The following is a 12,688-nucleotide window of genomic DNA, read 5'->3' as shown; positions in this document are numbered from 1 at the left end:
GTACCCTAAAAGGCAGCTACTACACTTTAAACATTGATTAGTCCAAAGAAAGGTGTAAGAAGCACCCTGCAAGATCAGATACAGAACTGATTTTGGGGTGTTGGGCTGTCTTTATGCCCAACTTGACAGTCTATACTGAGCATTATCACTTGCATCGCAGTGCTTATACTTCTGAAAGTAACTTGATCTTGGGACACATGTTTTTTTATTTGCATAACAAATAAAGAGTAATTCTTCATGAAAATTTAAGTTGGGTTTGTTCTGTTTTCATAGCAACCAGGCTGTGTGGCCCAAAACACTGACCTGGTGAAGGTTCAGGTCCCAGCTGTTTATCTCAAGTTAAATATCAAATTATACAACTTCCTGAGAAGTTGTATAATTTGAAAGAACAAACAACTGAACTAAAACAAAATTTGGTTGTAAATCTTTATTAATAGAAACACATTCTTTCTGAAGGACTAAAATTCAGTAGTGTAAGATCCATGACAGCTTGCACTAGGTACCACAATTTCACTGATGAATACATATGGATTTCATAACAGAGGTTTAAATGCCCAGAGAAGAAATTAAAGTATGAAAGTGATGCTTGCTGTTCTTTTACTCAGCTAATTCAACCCTTTTACATACTTCAAACATAGGTACAGTGTGTGCTAAGTGAAATATTGTGTAAATAGTGCTCAACTCTCCTGAGTAAAGTAGGCTGAGCTTCTCCCAAAGAGAAGTTGTATCACGCCTCTTGTTGACAAAACACAATTTGTGAAATGCAGCGTGGAGCTTGTACTGCTTCTTTGTTAAGTCTCCTTATAACACTATTTTATTTACAGTAACAAGCACTGGGTCCATATCACAAACCTTCTGCTGTTTGTTACTTTTAATATATATAAAATAATTTTCTGGAGGGGTCCTATTGTTTTACAATAGAAAAAGATAAATGGTAACATGGCACTAAGCTAATCTCAGGTTGTGTCTGTTCTGGATTGCTGGCATTGCTCTGCAGTGCCTTGGGGCAGTGGCAGTTGGGAAACAGCCTGTTCATAACCACAGTCCAGTTTAAAGTAAACTTTCTGTACATTTCTAAGCTGGGTTAAGGAGGCCAGAGGAATCTGGGATCAGCTACGGGAGGCTTGGTGTGAAGAAGGACATGCTGAAATAAAGTCAGCTGAGGCAGAGGTTGCCAGGTGAGACAGCAGATGACCTGAAATGTGGGGGGAGCTTCGCTTTGGTGGTGGTGGTTAAAGCAAGCAAAGAGAAAAGGGTCCTTCAAACCCTATGTGAGACCTCCCTTACTAAGATTTGATATGTGCTAAATAATACAGTTTATTTGACCCCCTGTTCCATCCCCCCAGGAGCCAGTCAAACCATACACACCAACTTCTCTGCTGCACCCCTAAATGCAGGTAGAAAAGTGACTTTGCTACTTTGCTGAAGGCTGTAAATACAGGAGCCACAGCCCTGCCAGGACGGATCAGAGGGGCCCCATCTCCCATGAGAATTCCACATTCTCCCTTTGCATGGGTTGGAGTTCTGTTGGGGTCCACGTGCCAGGGAAAGCTGGTACCTATGTTCCCTTGTTTTGTTACATTTCAGTGCTTGCTCTACCAACCAGGAAAGCATTTCTACTCTCAGTGGCAGCTTCCTTTCCCTAATGACTGGACAGGATGTGTTGCTACAGGAATACACATTGCTATGGTCCACACAGAGCTCCTATTCCATTAAGGCTCAACTAGAAAGAGACTAAGTTGGTAGCATTTAAATCAGCATTAGCTACTTCCAGTTTTCATTCTGCACCATCAATAATGCTGCAGAAGAAAATGGGGGGAATATACTGAGCAAGTTTGTTGATAAACACCCAAACACAGCACAGTGGCCTCAGACTGTGCCTCCTCCTGCCATCAAGGTGCCTCCCAGGAACAGCACAGGCCAGCTAAAAGCATATCCCACATCAGAAGCCCTATCTGCATGCAATATTGAAAGAGCAAATCTCCAATGAAAAGATAAACACTATTTCTAGTTAGTGCTGCTCCACTGATTATAAGCATATCATATGCAGATAATAGGATTTCTTTCTAATATGCTGGTTGACAGGATACAAGTTTAAATGTTCAATGGTAAATGCCATGCATAGATGATAGAAAGGGAACAAAATCCAGTATAAGGGAACGTTACCTGAATTCACTATGAAATCATGAAATCTAGCGTGGTCATTTCATTTTACAAAATTCTTGCATTACAGTGGGTAAAACCGTAAGAATTAGAGGCTTATCTTGTCCCCAAGTGAGATAAGAAAGCATTGCAGTCCTGCTTCACTTCATCTTTCTCTTCTTTGGTCCAAGGTGCTGTTTCCTTTGCTTGTAGAGGTGACGGAAGTTTACAAATACCCCTGGAAAAGAAGGAAGTGTTTAGGTAGGACATCATTGCATCTTTTTATGCTGAATGGCTGTACCAAATCTAAAGGAAAAATAACAGAACCCAACTAACCCAACCACCACATAACAAAACAAATTATTTAGGGGTGTGTATAGCAGTGAAAGCTAATGCAAGTGTTTTCTTGCTGGCTGAGGCAGGAGTTGCTGCACAGGCTGTTTGGTAAAGAGCTGCTTAGACGGTTTGTTTGTCACCTTTAAGAAGTTGTGACACCAGCTGTGCAGAGCTAAGGAGCATGAACCAGGTATTTCAGAGTGAAACTCAACTGAAGGGTGGCTTTAAGCAATGTCTCTGAGCAGGAGAAATCTAGTGAAAGTTCAGTTTAAAATTCTGGGTTAGATTGTGGTGAGTTGTGGATACCCAAGGTGGGTGTGGGTAGGAGGAAGATAAATTGTGTTTACAGGTGTAACACAGAAACCAACTATGTCTCAAGCAGGTTTTCTTCTTTAAATATACTATTTAAAGAGAGTTCTATATTGTCTCCTGGAAAAACATGACTTCACCTTGCATTTGTGATTATATTGCAACATTTCACTAAATTAGTTTAATTTGAAATTATGTTTATATTGCCACTACATCATTCCAAAGCTCAAATACCCCCTAAAAGGTGAAACTAAGTATACTATAGTTATAAATACGTGTAAAAATTATTCCTTTAACCCAAGTTTACGCTGCTAATTTGTTACCAAGATCACCTTTTTGGAGGGCTAATCAGAGCTCATTGGAGGTGTGTTCCACTCCATCACTGACAAATTTACATTAATATTTCTCAATAATAATGCTTAACCTTAAGCAATTTTGTGTTGCCATGGTCCCCAAGATGCAGGAATTTCATTTTCTTTGAAAAATCAAGTTATTCAGGGGAAACTGGCCTTTTTATTTCAATACTGAGAAAGAGAATTAAATACTTACCTAAAAACAAGGCTATAAGATATATTTGAAGCACAAATGGAAACTGGATTGTGACATTCAGTGGATTTGGCAATCCCAGGCTAAATTTCCCGGTTTCACTGAAGATTGGAATGGATTGAACAATACAGACAGCTGAAAGCAGAAGGTCACCATCATTACCAAGCACAGATAAAATATATAATTACACAGCCCACACCAACTATTTCAGCATAGTCCCTTCTAATTTGCCAGCGCTGATTAATGACAGCAATTTTGAAGGTGTTGAACATGCAGTAGGGTGGGAAGCACCTGGCTGAGGGGGTGCAGCAGGGAACCTTCCTGGTGAGACTCTGTTCTCACGCACAGCTGCAGCCCCAGGGCCTGTGCCAGCAGGATTTGCCATCCAGAAATAGCCCCAGCAATGAAACAGGCACACTCCTCCCCCTGCTCTGTGTTGGGCAATGCCCAAAGCTCCTCCAGGCTCACAGGCACAGGTTTGCAACACAGGAATAAGCCCCTGCCTGTCCTCTGCAGTCATTTACAAGATAATATCAGGACCTGGGAGCTGGTGTGAACCCAGGCCAGGCTGAGCAAGTCAGGCCCAGCAGACAAAGCTTTGGTTCAGCAGAGGGAAGTGAGCACTGGCATCCTGTGCAGCTTGTTCTTGTTCCATTTGTTCATGCAACCTGTCGTTGCCTTCCCCCTCCAGAAAGGGAGTCTTTCCTCCAAAAGGAAGACTTCACATCAAATTGAAAATAGTATTTGATTCAGTATGAAAGACAAAATGCTTATATTTGGTTCACCTCAAAGCAAATCTATTTATCTGTTGTTCTATTTTACTATTTTAAGTCCAGCTGCCAAAAAAAGAAATCGAGTTATTTTCCTAGCCTTGAATTCATTATTTAGTAAACTGTTTTAAGGAGATACCTTCTGCCAAGCCCCCTAAGGGGTAGAGAGGGATCCAGACAGTGTAACGGAGCCAGGTGAGTGGTTTCCATTCAATTCCAATGCAGGAAAGCATGTAATAGGGATACCTACAGTGTGAGGAGAAACAAACACTTTAAAATGGAAACTACTACTAGAATTAGTCCAATGTATATACACTGTGTGCTCAACACAATTCCCAAATGACACAAGAATATTCAAGGCATTGTCCCTGTGGATGATGATGGGCACACAGTTACTGGGCAGTTTACAGGGCTCAGGCCATTCTGAACAGGGATGAAGGCAACTGCCTGGTTGCCTAATAAACCTTTCAAATTACTTCTTTTCAAAGATATAAAGAAATAAAGAAATATGGGCAGTATCACTTTCAGACTCCAGCCCTGCCTTAGCTTTTGGCAGATGAAGGAAGGCTGTGAACAGTCCATGACTCAAGGAGCTCTTCTCCTCTGGGGCCAACTCTTCCAAAAAATACAAAGATCAAAATCTTCTTTACAGAGTTATTGGGAACAACCACTTTGTTCTGTGCACACTTGATAGGAGGAAAATCCCACCAACCTGAACAGCTCAGTGATACTCCAGAAATAAAATATAAAGAACACCACAGGTTTGCTCTGCATTTCCTCCAAGCTTCCAAGGATAACAAACAAAACAAAGTTTCTTCCAAACACCTATTAAAGAAAAACATATTAAGGAACATTCACTCTTCATCACAAGGAAGGGCGAGTCAGAAACACAAGATATCTACTCCTCACACATCTGAGCACACAACTAACTCACAGCTGTGCTGTGACTGCTTCTCACAAGTAGGCATCTTGCCCTGTATTTAGGTACAATCCAAGGGATCCAGTCTCAAATCACCCATCCTCATTTTTATGCACAACAACCACAACCAGGATAAAAAGGGCACTGGCACCAAATCAAAATCATGTACTTTTATCAGCTTCTTGCTGTTGCTGTCCTGCACTCCCTACCCAGGTGATGGAAGGAGAGACAGCCTGTCACAGCCAAGACTGGGAAGCATGGATTCCTTCCTCATGAATAAGAAATCCTCTAGTCCAGTGCCAGTGAGGTTGCATCACTTATTTTAGGAGAGTATCAACACTTGTGTAAAATAAACATTTACTTTAAACATAAGAGCAAGGAGAAGAATTTAAAAACACAACCTGCACTACAGAAGGGATCAGCGGTGATCTGACCAGTCCTATTAGTGAATTCATGATCTCCATTAATGCCAGGGTCTGACAGAAATACATCATATCAGAAATAGTGTGAAATGTGTCATAGAAGGAATCTGTAAGACACAGGAAACCAACCATTTTAGAGAACAAATGAATTTCCATGCTCAGGAAGCTGGTGCAGCAGCACAGCTTGTGATAACAGGATTCTAGTTGTATTTGAGAAAAACATGATGCATAATTACATAAGTTCTTTATAGGCCTTATCTTGAACTCACAGCAGCTGGGGCAGAAACACTGCTCCATTTCACACACAGAAGGATCAAGAGCTATTTCAGTAACTGCCTTACAAAAAAGGCAATAGTGCTGTACTTCAACAGAATGGATCGTTCTTGCCTCAAAAACAAAATATTCTGTCCAGATCATTTTCAAAAACATTGACATTGCAGTCAGCGAGACATTTTGCTTCAGCTGATTTTGTTAGAGGTGATCCAACTATCATTCACAGAGTACACAGCTGTGACTTACAAGGGGACAGTATTTTCCTGCCCTTGACACTAGGATGACCTTTGAAAGGCTTTTGTTGTGCTCTTTGGCAATGCATTCAAGGTTTAGTTCCTAAATATGTCTCCCTTTAGATTTTGCTATTTAAAAAGTCTTAAAAACAACACTGAAAATCAACTCAAACCCTCCAATATAAATAAAATAGTGTTCATTACTTGCCTTTTCCTAAGATGAACAGTCGTACTGTCATGTTCACAAAAATCCAAGAGAATCCCAAAAACTGTACAAGATTATACATGATTAGGTAGCCCTTCTTCAGGTGTTTGAAAGCTAAAATCAATAATAAACACATCAGGTGAGCAGAGTACAATGGTAATAGAGCAGCAAACCAGGCTTTCTCAGAATAAAGCTTATAAGGAAAAGGGAAGTTCTTGATTGTGATAAAAGCATTGTTGGATGCACTGGGGGTTTTGCTTTTGCCATCATCTGCCAGAACTCAATACTTGCTAGTCAGATTTTTGACATTCCTTGGAAATTTCAGTCCATTTTTATTAAATTTCTAACAGCTCACAATACAAAGATCCCCCTCCAAGACACACCAAGCCACTCAAAACTGCTCCTTAAGAGAGTCAAGGTTCACAAAGTGTGAACAAACTTTCTAAATCCCACTTTACCCACTAAAAAGATGCAGTTACTTACGGTCTTTTGGGACTCTGGATTCTATTTTCATTTTGTTAATCTTTTCTTCTTCCTTAAGATGAAGGATAAGGTTTTAAAGACTTACTGTAATTAGCAAGTGATTTGTTAACTATACTACTGCAAAGCTGGTAGGTTTAAAACTCAGCCGAGCAGCCAGTAGCTAGAAGGTTTAAATTTTCACAAGCATAAAACAGGACATTCATCATCCAGAAATTATAGTTCAGTAAAAGCCAGAGGGTGTTAACCAGTTATCCTGCCCTCACCGTGTGGTTTGTTCTAGTAATTAGATGCTTGTGCTGAAAAAGCCACTGCTTTCTGTGTTAATTCTCAGTTATGACTGTGCTGTTTCTTACAGGACCCACCAGCAACCTGAAGAGAACAGAGATCATCCAGCCCAGGTTCTCTGCCTGCCCTCCCCAATGCTCCTGGGCCTTGGCACTGCAGTGCCCCTCTCTGCTCTGTGCTAAGCTCATGGCTGCAGAGGGGAACAGGGCAGTGTTTGTTGTAAAAGGGATTTGCAGGAATGTGGTCTGTTCAAGCCTTTTCCAAGTCCATCTTGCACCTCCCCACCACAGTAAGCTGCTCAAGCTCACCAGATGGTGGGAATGCACCAGCAGGGCCAGCCAGGGGCTCAGGAAAGCCTCAGCAATCCCTGCTTCCCAGCCAGCCAATGTCCAGGATTCACTCCTTGGGGCTCCACATGGCAGAGTGACATGATCCTCTATGGATCAGCACACCAGGCAACGGGCACATGCAAGGAGCCTCCAGGTCCAGTTCTAACCAGAAATGTGCCTATTTCCAAATTCCTGCTTACAATTTGAACCACTTAACCAGCTCTGTATAGAACAGCAATAACAATCAGCATGCCAAAAACTCCTGGTAAATGAAGAATGCAGGTTCAGGCACAGGAGAACAGCTGTCCTTGCTTTGTAAGTGGCAGCACAAGCTCCAGGTGCCCACAGGACTCACCTTCTCCTTCAGCTCCATTTCAGCATCCGACTCATCCAGCCAGCGGTCGAAATCGGGCGCCAGGAAGAGCGGGCGCTTCTCCTGCTTGGTCAGCCTCTCCCACCAGTTACTCTCCTTCTTCTGCACAGTGATGTTCAGCTGCCTTTGGGTCATCCTGCACACAGGCTGGGGGCAGACACATCACCAACAGTCCGATGAAACAAGCTCTGAGGCTGAGTTGATACCCAAGCTCTCCTTATCAAGGAGGCACGGATGACACAACCACTGCAGCACAAACGTCTCTCTGCCACCCAAGGCATGGAAGCAAAGGGCAGTCCAGTTGAAGATGGCAGCTGTGATGGTTGCACAACTTGATGAGCAGCCTGCCCATAACACAGCACCACTGCATCCCACCACAGAGCTAGCAGAGACCCCAGTGCCAGCCTTCTTAGACAGAACCCCTGATCTTGGCTTTACACCTTCTTGCACTTAGTACTGTGAGCCACCCACCTCCTCTAGCCAGCAGTAAAAATAACACTGCCAGCAGCCACAGCTACGTGTCTAAACAGGGGACCCCATGTGACACCTGCTGCACCTAGAGAAGGAGCTAAGAGCCTTAGGGAATGCCTGGAGATAAGGTGAGCTGACAGAGCAGGCAGTGTGGTCACTGCCACCCCACAAGGCCTCTCCACCTGCACAGTGGCGGCCCAGAAGCTCTCCATCCTTACAGTCCAGAGCATTGTCACCTTGGAGCCCATGGCACTGTCACCTTGGAACCCTTCTGACCACTGAGGCTGCTCCACATGGCACTGCCTGTCAGACCAGCTGAAACTGCTGCACGAGCTGCACTCCTAACTGAGCACATTACACCAGCTCTGCTCTGTCAAGGCTGGCTGGATGCTCCTCAGACATCTGAAGGCTGCAGCTGTAATTTACAGCTACTACACCTCATCCCTGCCTGCCACAGGCTCCATTTCTCACTGCTGGCACCAGCAAGGGGAACTCATGCTACACATCAAAACCAAAGGAGAAAAACCTGGACTGTGATACTGCCTGGTCCTGACCATCTGTAGTTACAGAGTTCAGTCTGTTCTCCAATCCCTCCACAGTGACTCAGAGTGACAGCTTTGGGAAGGAGGCTGCTCTGCAGAGGCAAGGACTTGCCTTCCAGGCCTGGCTCAGAGCAGAGCCAGTGTCTGCCAGCACAGGCAGAGACAGGCACCTCTCCCACACTGTGGGCCAGGCAGATGATAAGGCAGTGACCAGACCCTGGAACCAAGAGCTGTTCACTGTCTGCCACACCACACCTGGCAGGAGCCACACCAGAAACATGCCTGCTGACAGAGCCTGGAAATTCCCCCTCCGATGGTTTCCCTCCCTTCTCCTTCCCTGCTGAAGAGCAGAGCTGAATGGTGGCTCCCGGTCTGACTGGAACTATCCCAAACTCAGCCAGGAATAAGCAGCACAAATCCTGCCCCAGGAGCAAAGCCCAAGTACTCCTGTGCCCCTAACAGCTCTGAGAGGTAGGGACAGACCTCACAGCCACCTGTGAGTGACAAAGAGGGACAGCTCTTTGAGCCAAGCTCTTTCCACTCAGACTGCAACTGGAATTAAGGAAAGACTTCTCCAGCAGGAGCCACAACATATCACAACCTAAGAAATCTGCTCAAGCCAGAAACATGAATTCTCCTGACTCTCTTCTTTTGTCCAGCTATAAAAGAAGCCATGAAACATCACATTAACTGCACAATGTTCCCCTGACCTCCAGTCAAGGTTGCATCAGACAACACATTACCAGATGCTCCCGTTGTTTTGCTGCTTTAAATCCTTTAAAAAACTTTAAACTGCTGGGTAACAAGTGACAAGCAAGTATGTAGTAAAGCTGGTCCATGTAAGCACCAGCTCCAGTGAGGTGATTTGCATTAAAACAAGACAATGGCACACAGGACTGCCACACAGTTGGCTGTTACAGAAAAATTTAAACAGTATATTGGGGACTTTATGCAGAGCCATTTCCCTTTCAAGTTCTTCAAAACTTATTTTTTTCTTTGCAAGAATTAGAGAAGTAAAAATACCTACTTTAGGCTCGACTGGCTCCAGGAATTCGATCTCAAACTCATATATGTTGTCTCCTTTGGCACCGTGACCCTGGGCTAAAAGACAAGAATTGACAGTGTGAGGTTCCACACACTCCACCTGCAAAGGATGCTTTGTACACAGAAACATTCAGCACTTATTCACAGCATTTTCTTCCAGCCTTCCTCAGAGCCAAGAGGAAACCACACAATAACAGGGAAGACACCAAAACGTTGCTTGGAGGGGCAGATGCAGGAGTCAGCAGCTGAAGCTGCTGCAAGTCTGCATCACACTGGAAAAGGGTCCCTGCTGCAGGAAGCCAGCGTGTCAAATTCCCAAAAGAGGGGATGAAAAGGTTGCTCATGGCTAACTCAAACCCAGCAGAAAATCTCCTGCCTTTGGGGGATCCAGCCTCCGCACAGCGCAGCACCCAGGGAGATGGGTGCTGCTGGGTGTGTAGGAGGGTGATGTGGGGAGTCCCTCCCAGCAGCAGAAGGGCACTTCTCAGGGTTCATTTGTCATCTCCCACATTGATCCTGTCCCCGGAAGGGCTCCAAAACTGCACACTGTGTTTAATTCCCACCCTTCCACGCCGTAAACTGATCCTGAAGAGAACACGATGTGCAACACCCTCCTATCAAATGGCCAGGCTGCGGCTCACCGAGGAGGCAGCAGCTCCTAATGAGACATCTTAAAAAATTCCATGGTGCTGGAATGTGCAGCTGTCCAGCTGCAAAAAACCCATCTTTCAGGGCAAGATCTGCTTTAGTTTCCAAATGGAGCACTAGTTCCTGATGTGGAGGCTTGATAAGAATTGCACACCAGATCTTTGTGAAAGGAAAAATTGCTGTGAGTTATCTCTGGGGTTTGGCTGGCCCGGGATGGGAAGGATATATAGAAATTCCACTGATATTTAAATATGGGGAGGTTGGGGTTTTCCTTCTTAGATAAGAGAGGGCCTGTTGTGGTTACCAGGGCTGGAACACAGAGGTCTGTGGACATCTGAACGTGCCCAGCCCGGTGGCTCCTGCCACTGATGGGAACCAGGCACCCCGCGATGGGGACAACTGGGACGGCGGCAGGCCTGGCGTGGGGGCCAGGCTGAGACCCCCCCCGATGGAGCCCCTACCTCTGAAGTGCAGGACATTATCGGTGATGGTGATGTCCGGGTTCTGCGGAGGGAGAACACGCGTTAGTTGGCAGCTCACGAACCCGCGGGGGTCCCGCCGCCCCCACGCCAGCACGGCCCTCCCCGGACCGCCGAGCCCCGCTGCGAGACCCCCCCGCTGCCGCTGTCCCCGGGGGCATCCGCAGGTGAGCCACCCCTGGGGGTCCCGCAGGTGTTCCCCGCCCGCCGGTGAGTCTCCCCCGCGGGTGTCCCGCAGGCGAGTCTTTCCAGGTGTCCCGCAGGTGATTTACCCCGGGGTCCGCCCCACACACCCAATTCCCCACAGGTGTCCGCGCCCGGCGTTCCCCAGGTGTCACCCCCGGGGTGTCCCCAGGTCAGTCTGCCCCCCCCCCCCCCGGCAGGTGAGTCCCCCCCGGGTGTCGCGGCCGTACCCGGACGTCGCTGAGGTCCACGCGCAGGAAGAGCTCGCGGTGCCGCTGCGCCCAGTGCACGTGCGGCCGCAGGCTGGGCCCCGCCATCGTCCCGGCCCGCACCGGCCCGCGCCGCCCCCGCGCCTGCGCACTCCGACCCCCGCCGGGCGGGCCCCGCGCCTGCGCGCGCCGCGGGGGGCGGGCGGGGCGGCCGTGGCCGGGCTCCCTCAGGGGTCCCGGCGACCTCATGGGTGGCGGTCATTGAGCCACGGCGCGTTCTAGGCTGGGAAAGCCCTCCCGGATCCCTTCTGACCATTCCCCAGCACTGCCGAGGCCGCCGCTAAGCCGTGCCCTCACATCCACGCGGCTTTGAAATCCCTCCAGGATGGGGACTCCAGCGCTGCCCCGGGCAGCCCGTGCCACAGGCTGTTCAACAAGCCTTTCTGTGAAGAAATTTTCACTGATACCCAAACTAAACCTCTCCTGGCACAACTTAAGCCTGTTTCCCTTGTCCTGTAGTGTGTTACATGGTAGAAGAGACTGACTCCATCTCAGCCATGACAGGAGATGCTGATAAGAATTTAGCAAATAGCAATCATGCAGCCGTACAACTTGTTTAAACTCTTACACTGTCATTACATGCCCCAGGACCTTCTGCTGGCCAAGCACTGACACAGGTTGTCCAGAGAAGCTGTGGCTGCCTCATCCCTGGAAGTGTTAAAGGCCAGGTTGGATGAGGCTTGGAGCAACCTGATTTAGGTGGCCTTGCCTATGGTTGAGACTGGCAGAGCTTTAAGGTCCCTTCTGACCCACATTATTCCATGATTCTATCATAATAAAGCTAAAAAAGGACAGCGATGACTTATTGTTTCCAAAAACCGACCACTCACTCTCTCAGCAGCTCACACAAGGGCCCCTTGCCCTTGGCCATCCTCATTCCAAGGGCTAATCCATCCTCCTTCAGCCCCATCTTGGCAGGGCCTCTCCCAGCCTCAGGCTTTTCTATGTGAATCTCTGCTGTGGAGACAGCAGGTCCCTGCCCCAGCCTGGCCCTGCATGGAGGGTTCCCACCTCTGCCTGCCCCTGGTGCTGTGAAGCTGCCACAGAAGGTTGGGTGACCTGTAGCAATGGTCCCAGGAGGCTTTATTTGGGAACGCTCACCCCACAGACCCTTTGGGGCAGCATGTGGGGAAAACCAGCCCTCAGCTCCCGGTGTGACCCAGAGCTTCCACCTGCATGTGCATTTAGGAGGGACCACCTGCAGAAAGGTATTTTTTTCTGGTTTATAGGGTTTCAAAAACCCATTTTCCTTTGGAAAAAAGGGGACTGTGCCTTGCAAAGGGAAATTTGGGGGTGTAGAAACATTTGGCTGGGAACTTACAGCTCTGGAGCCTTGGGTTGTTTTGGAGGGCTCACATTGCTGGAGGCTGAGTGTGTTTCGGAGGTTCACTGCCCTGGGTGTACCTGGGCTTTAACACTCATTATTA

General features: G+C 47.0%; 1 protein-coding gene across 1 annotated transcript; it reads right to left on the bottom strand.

The window, feature by feature from the left end:
• Positions 1 to 412: 412 nt before the first annotated feature.
• On the bottom strand, positions 413 to 11,335 carry HACD3 (3-hydroxyacyl-CoA dehydratase 3). The gene is made up of 11 exons (XM_053988228.1): positions 11,223 to 11,335; positions 10,792 to 10,834; positions 9,666 to 9,739; positions 7,608 to 7,772; positions 6,639 to 6,690; positions 6,159 to 6,269; positions 5,424 to 5,551; positions 4,816 to 4,928; positions 4,243 to 4,349; positions 3,337 to 3,468; positions 413 to 2,380 (listed from the first exon to the last, which is right to left on the bottom strand). Exons 1-11 carry the CDS (start codon positions 11,307 to 11,309, stop codon positions 2,304 to 2,306), a joined length of 1,089 nt encoding a protein of 362 aa, XP_053844203.1. The 5' UTR covers positions 11,310 to 11,335; the 3' UTR covers positions 413 to 2,303.
• Positions 11,336 to 12,688: the final 1,353 nt, after the last annotated feature.

Source organism: Vidua macroura, chromosome 12 (genome assembly GCF_024509145.1).
Source record: "Vidua macroura isolate BioBank_ID:100142 chromosome 12, ASM2450914v1, whole genome shotgun sequence".
Taxonomy (NCBI): Eukaryota; Metazoa; Chordata; class Aves; order Passeriformes; family Viduidae; genus Vidua; species Vidua macroura.
Note: the sequence above shows the minus strand (reverse complement) of the source record. Positions and strands in the feature narration are given on the sequence as shown.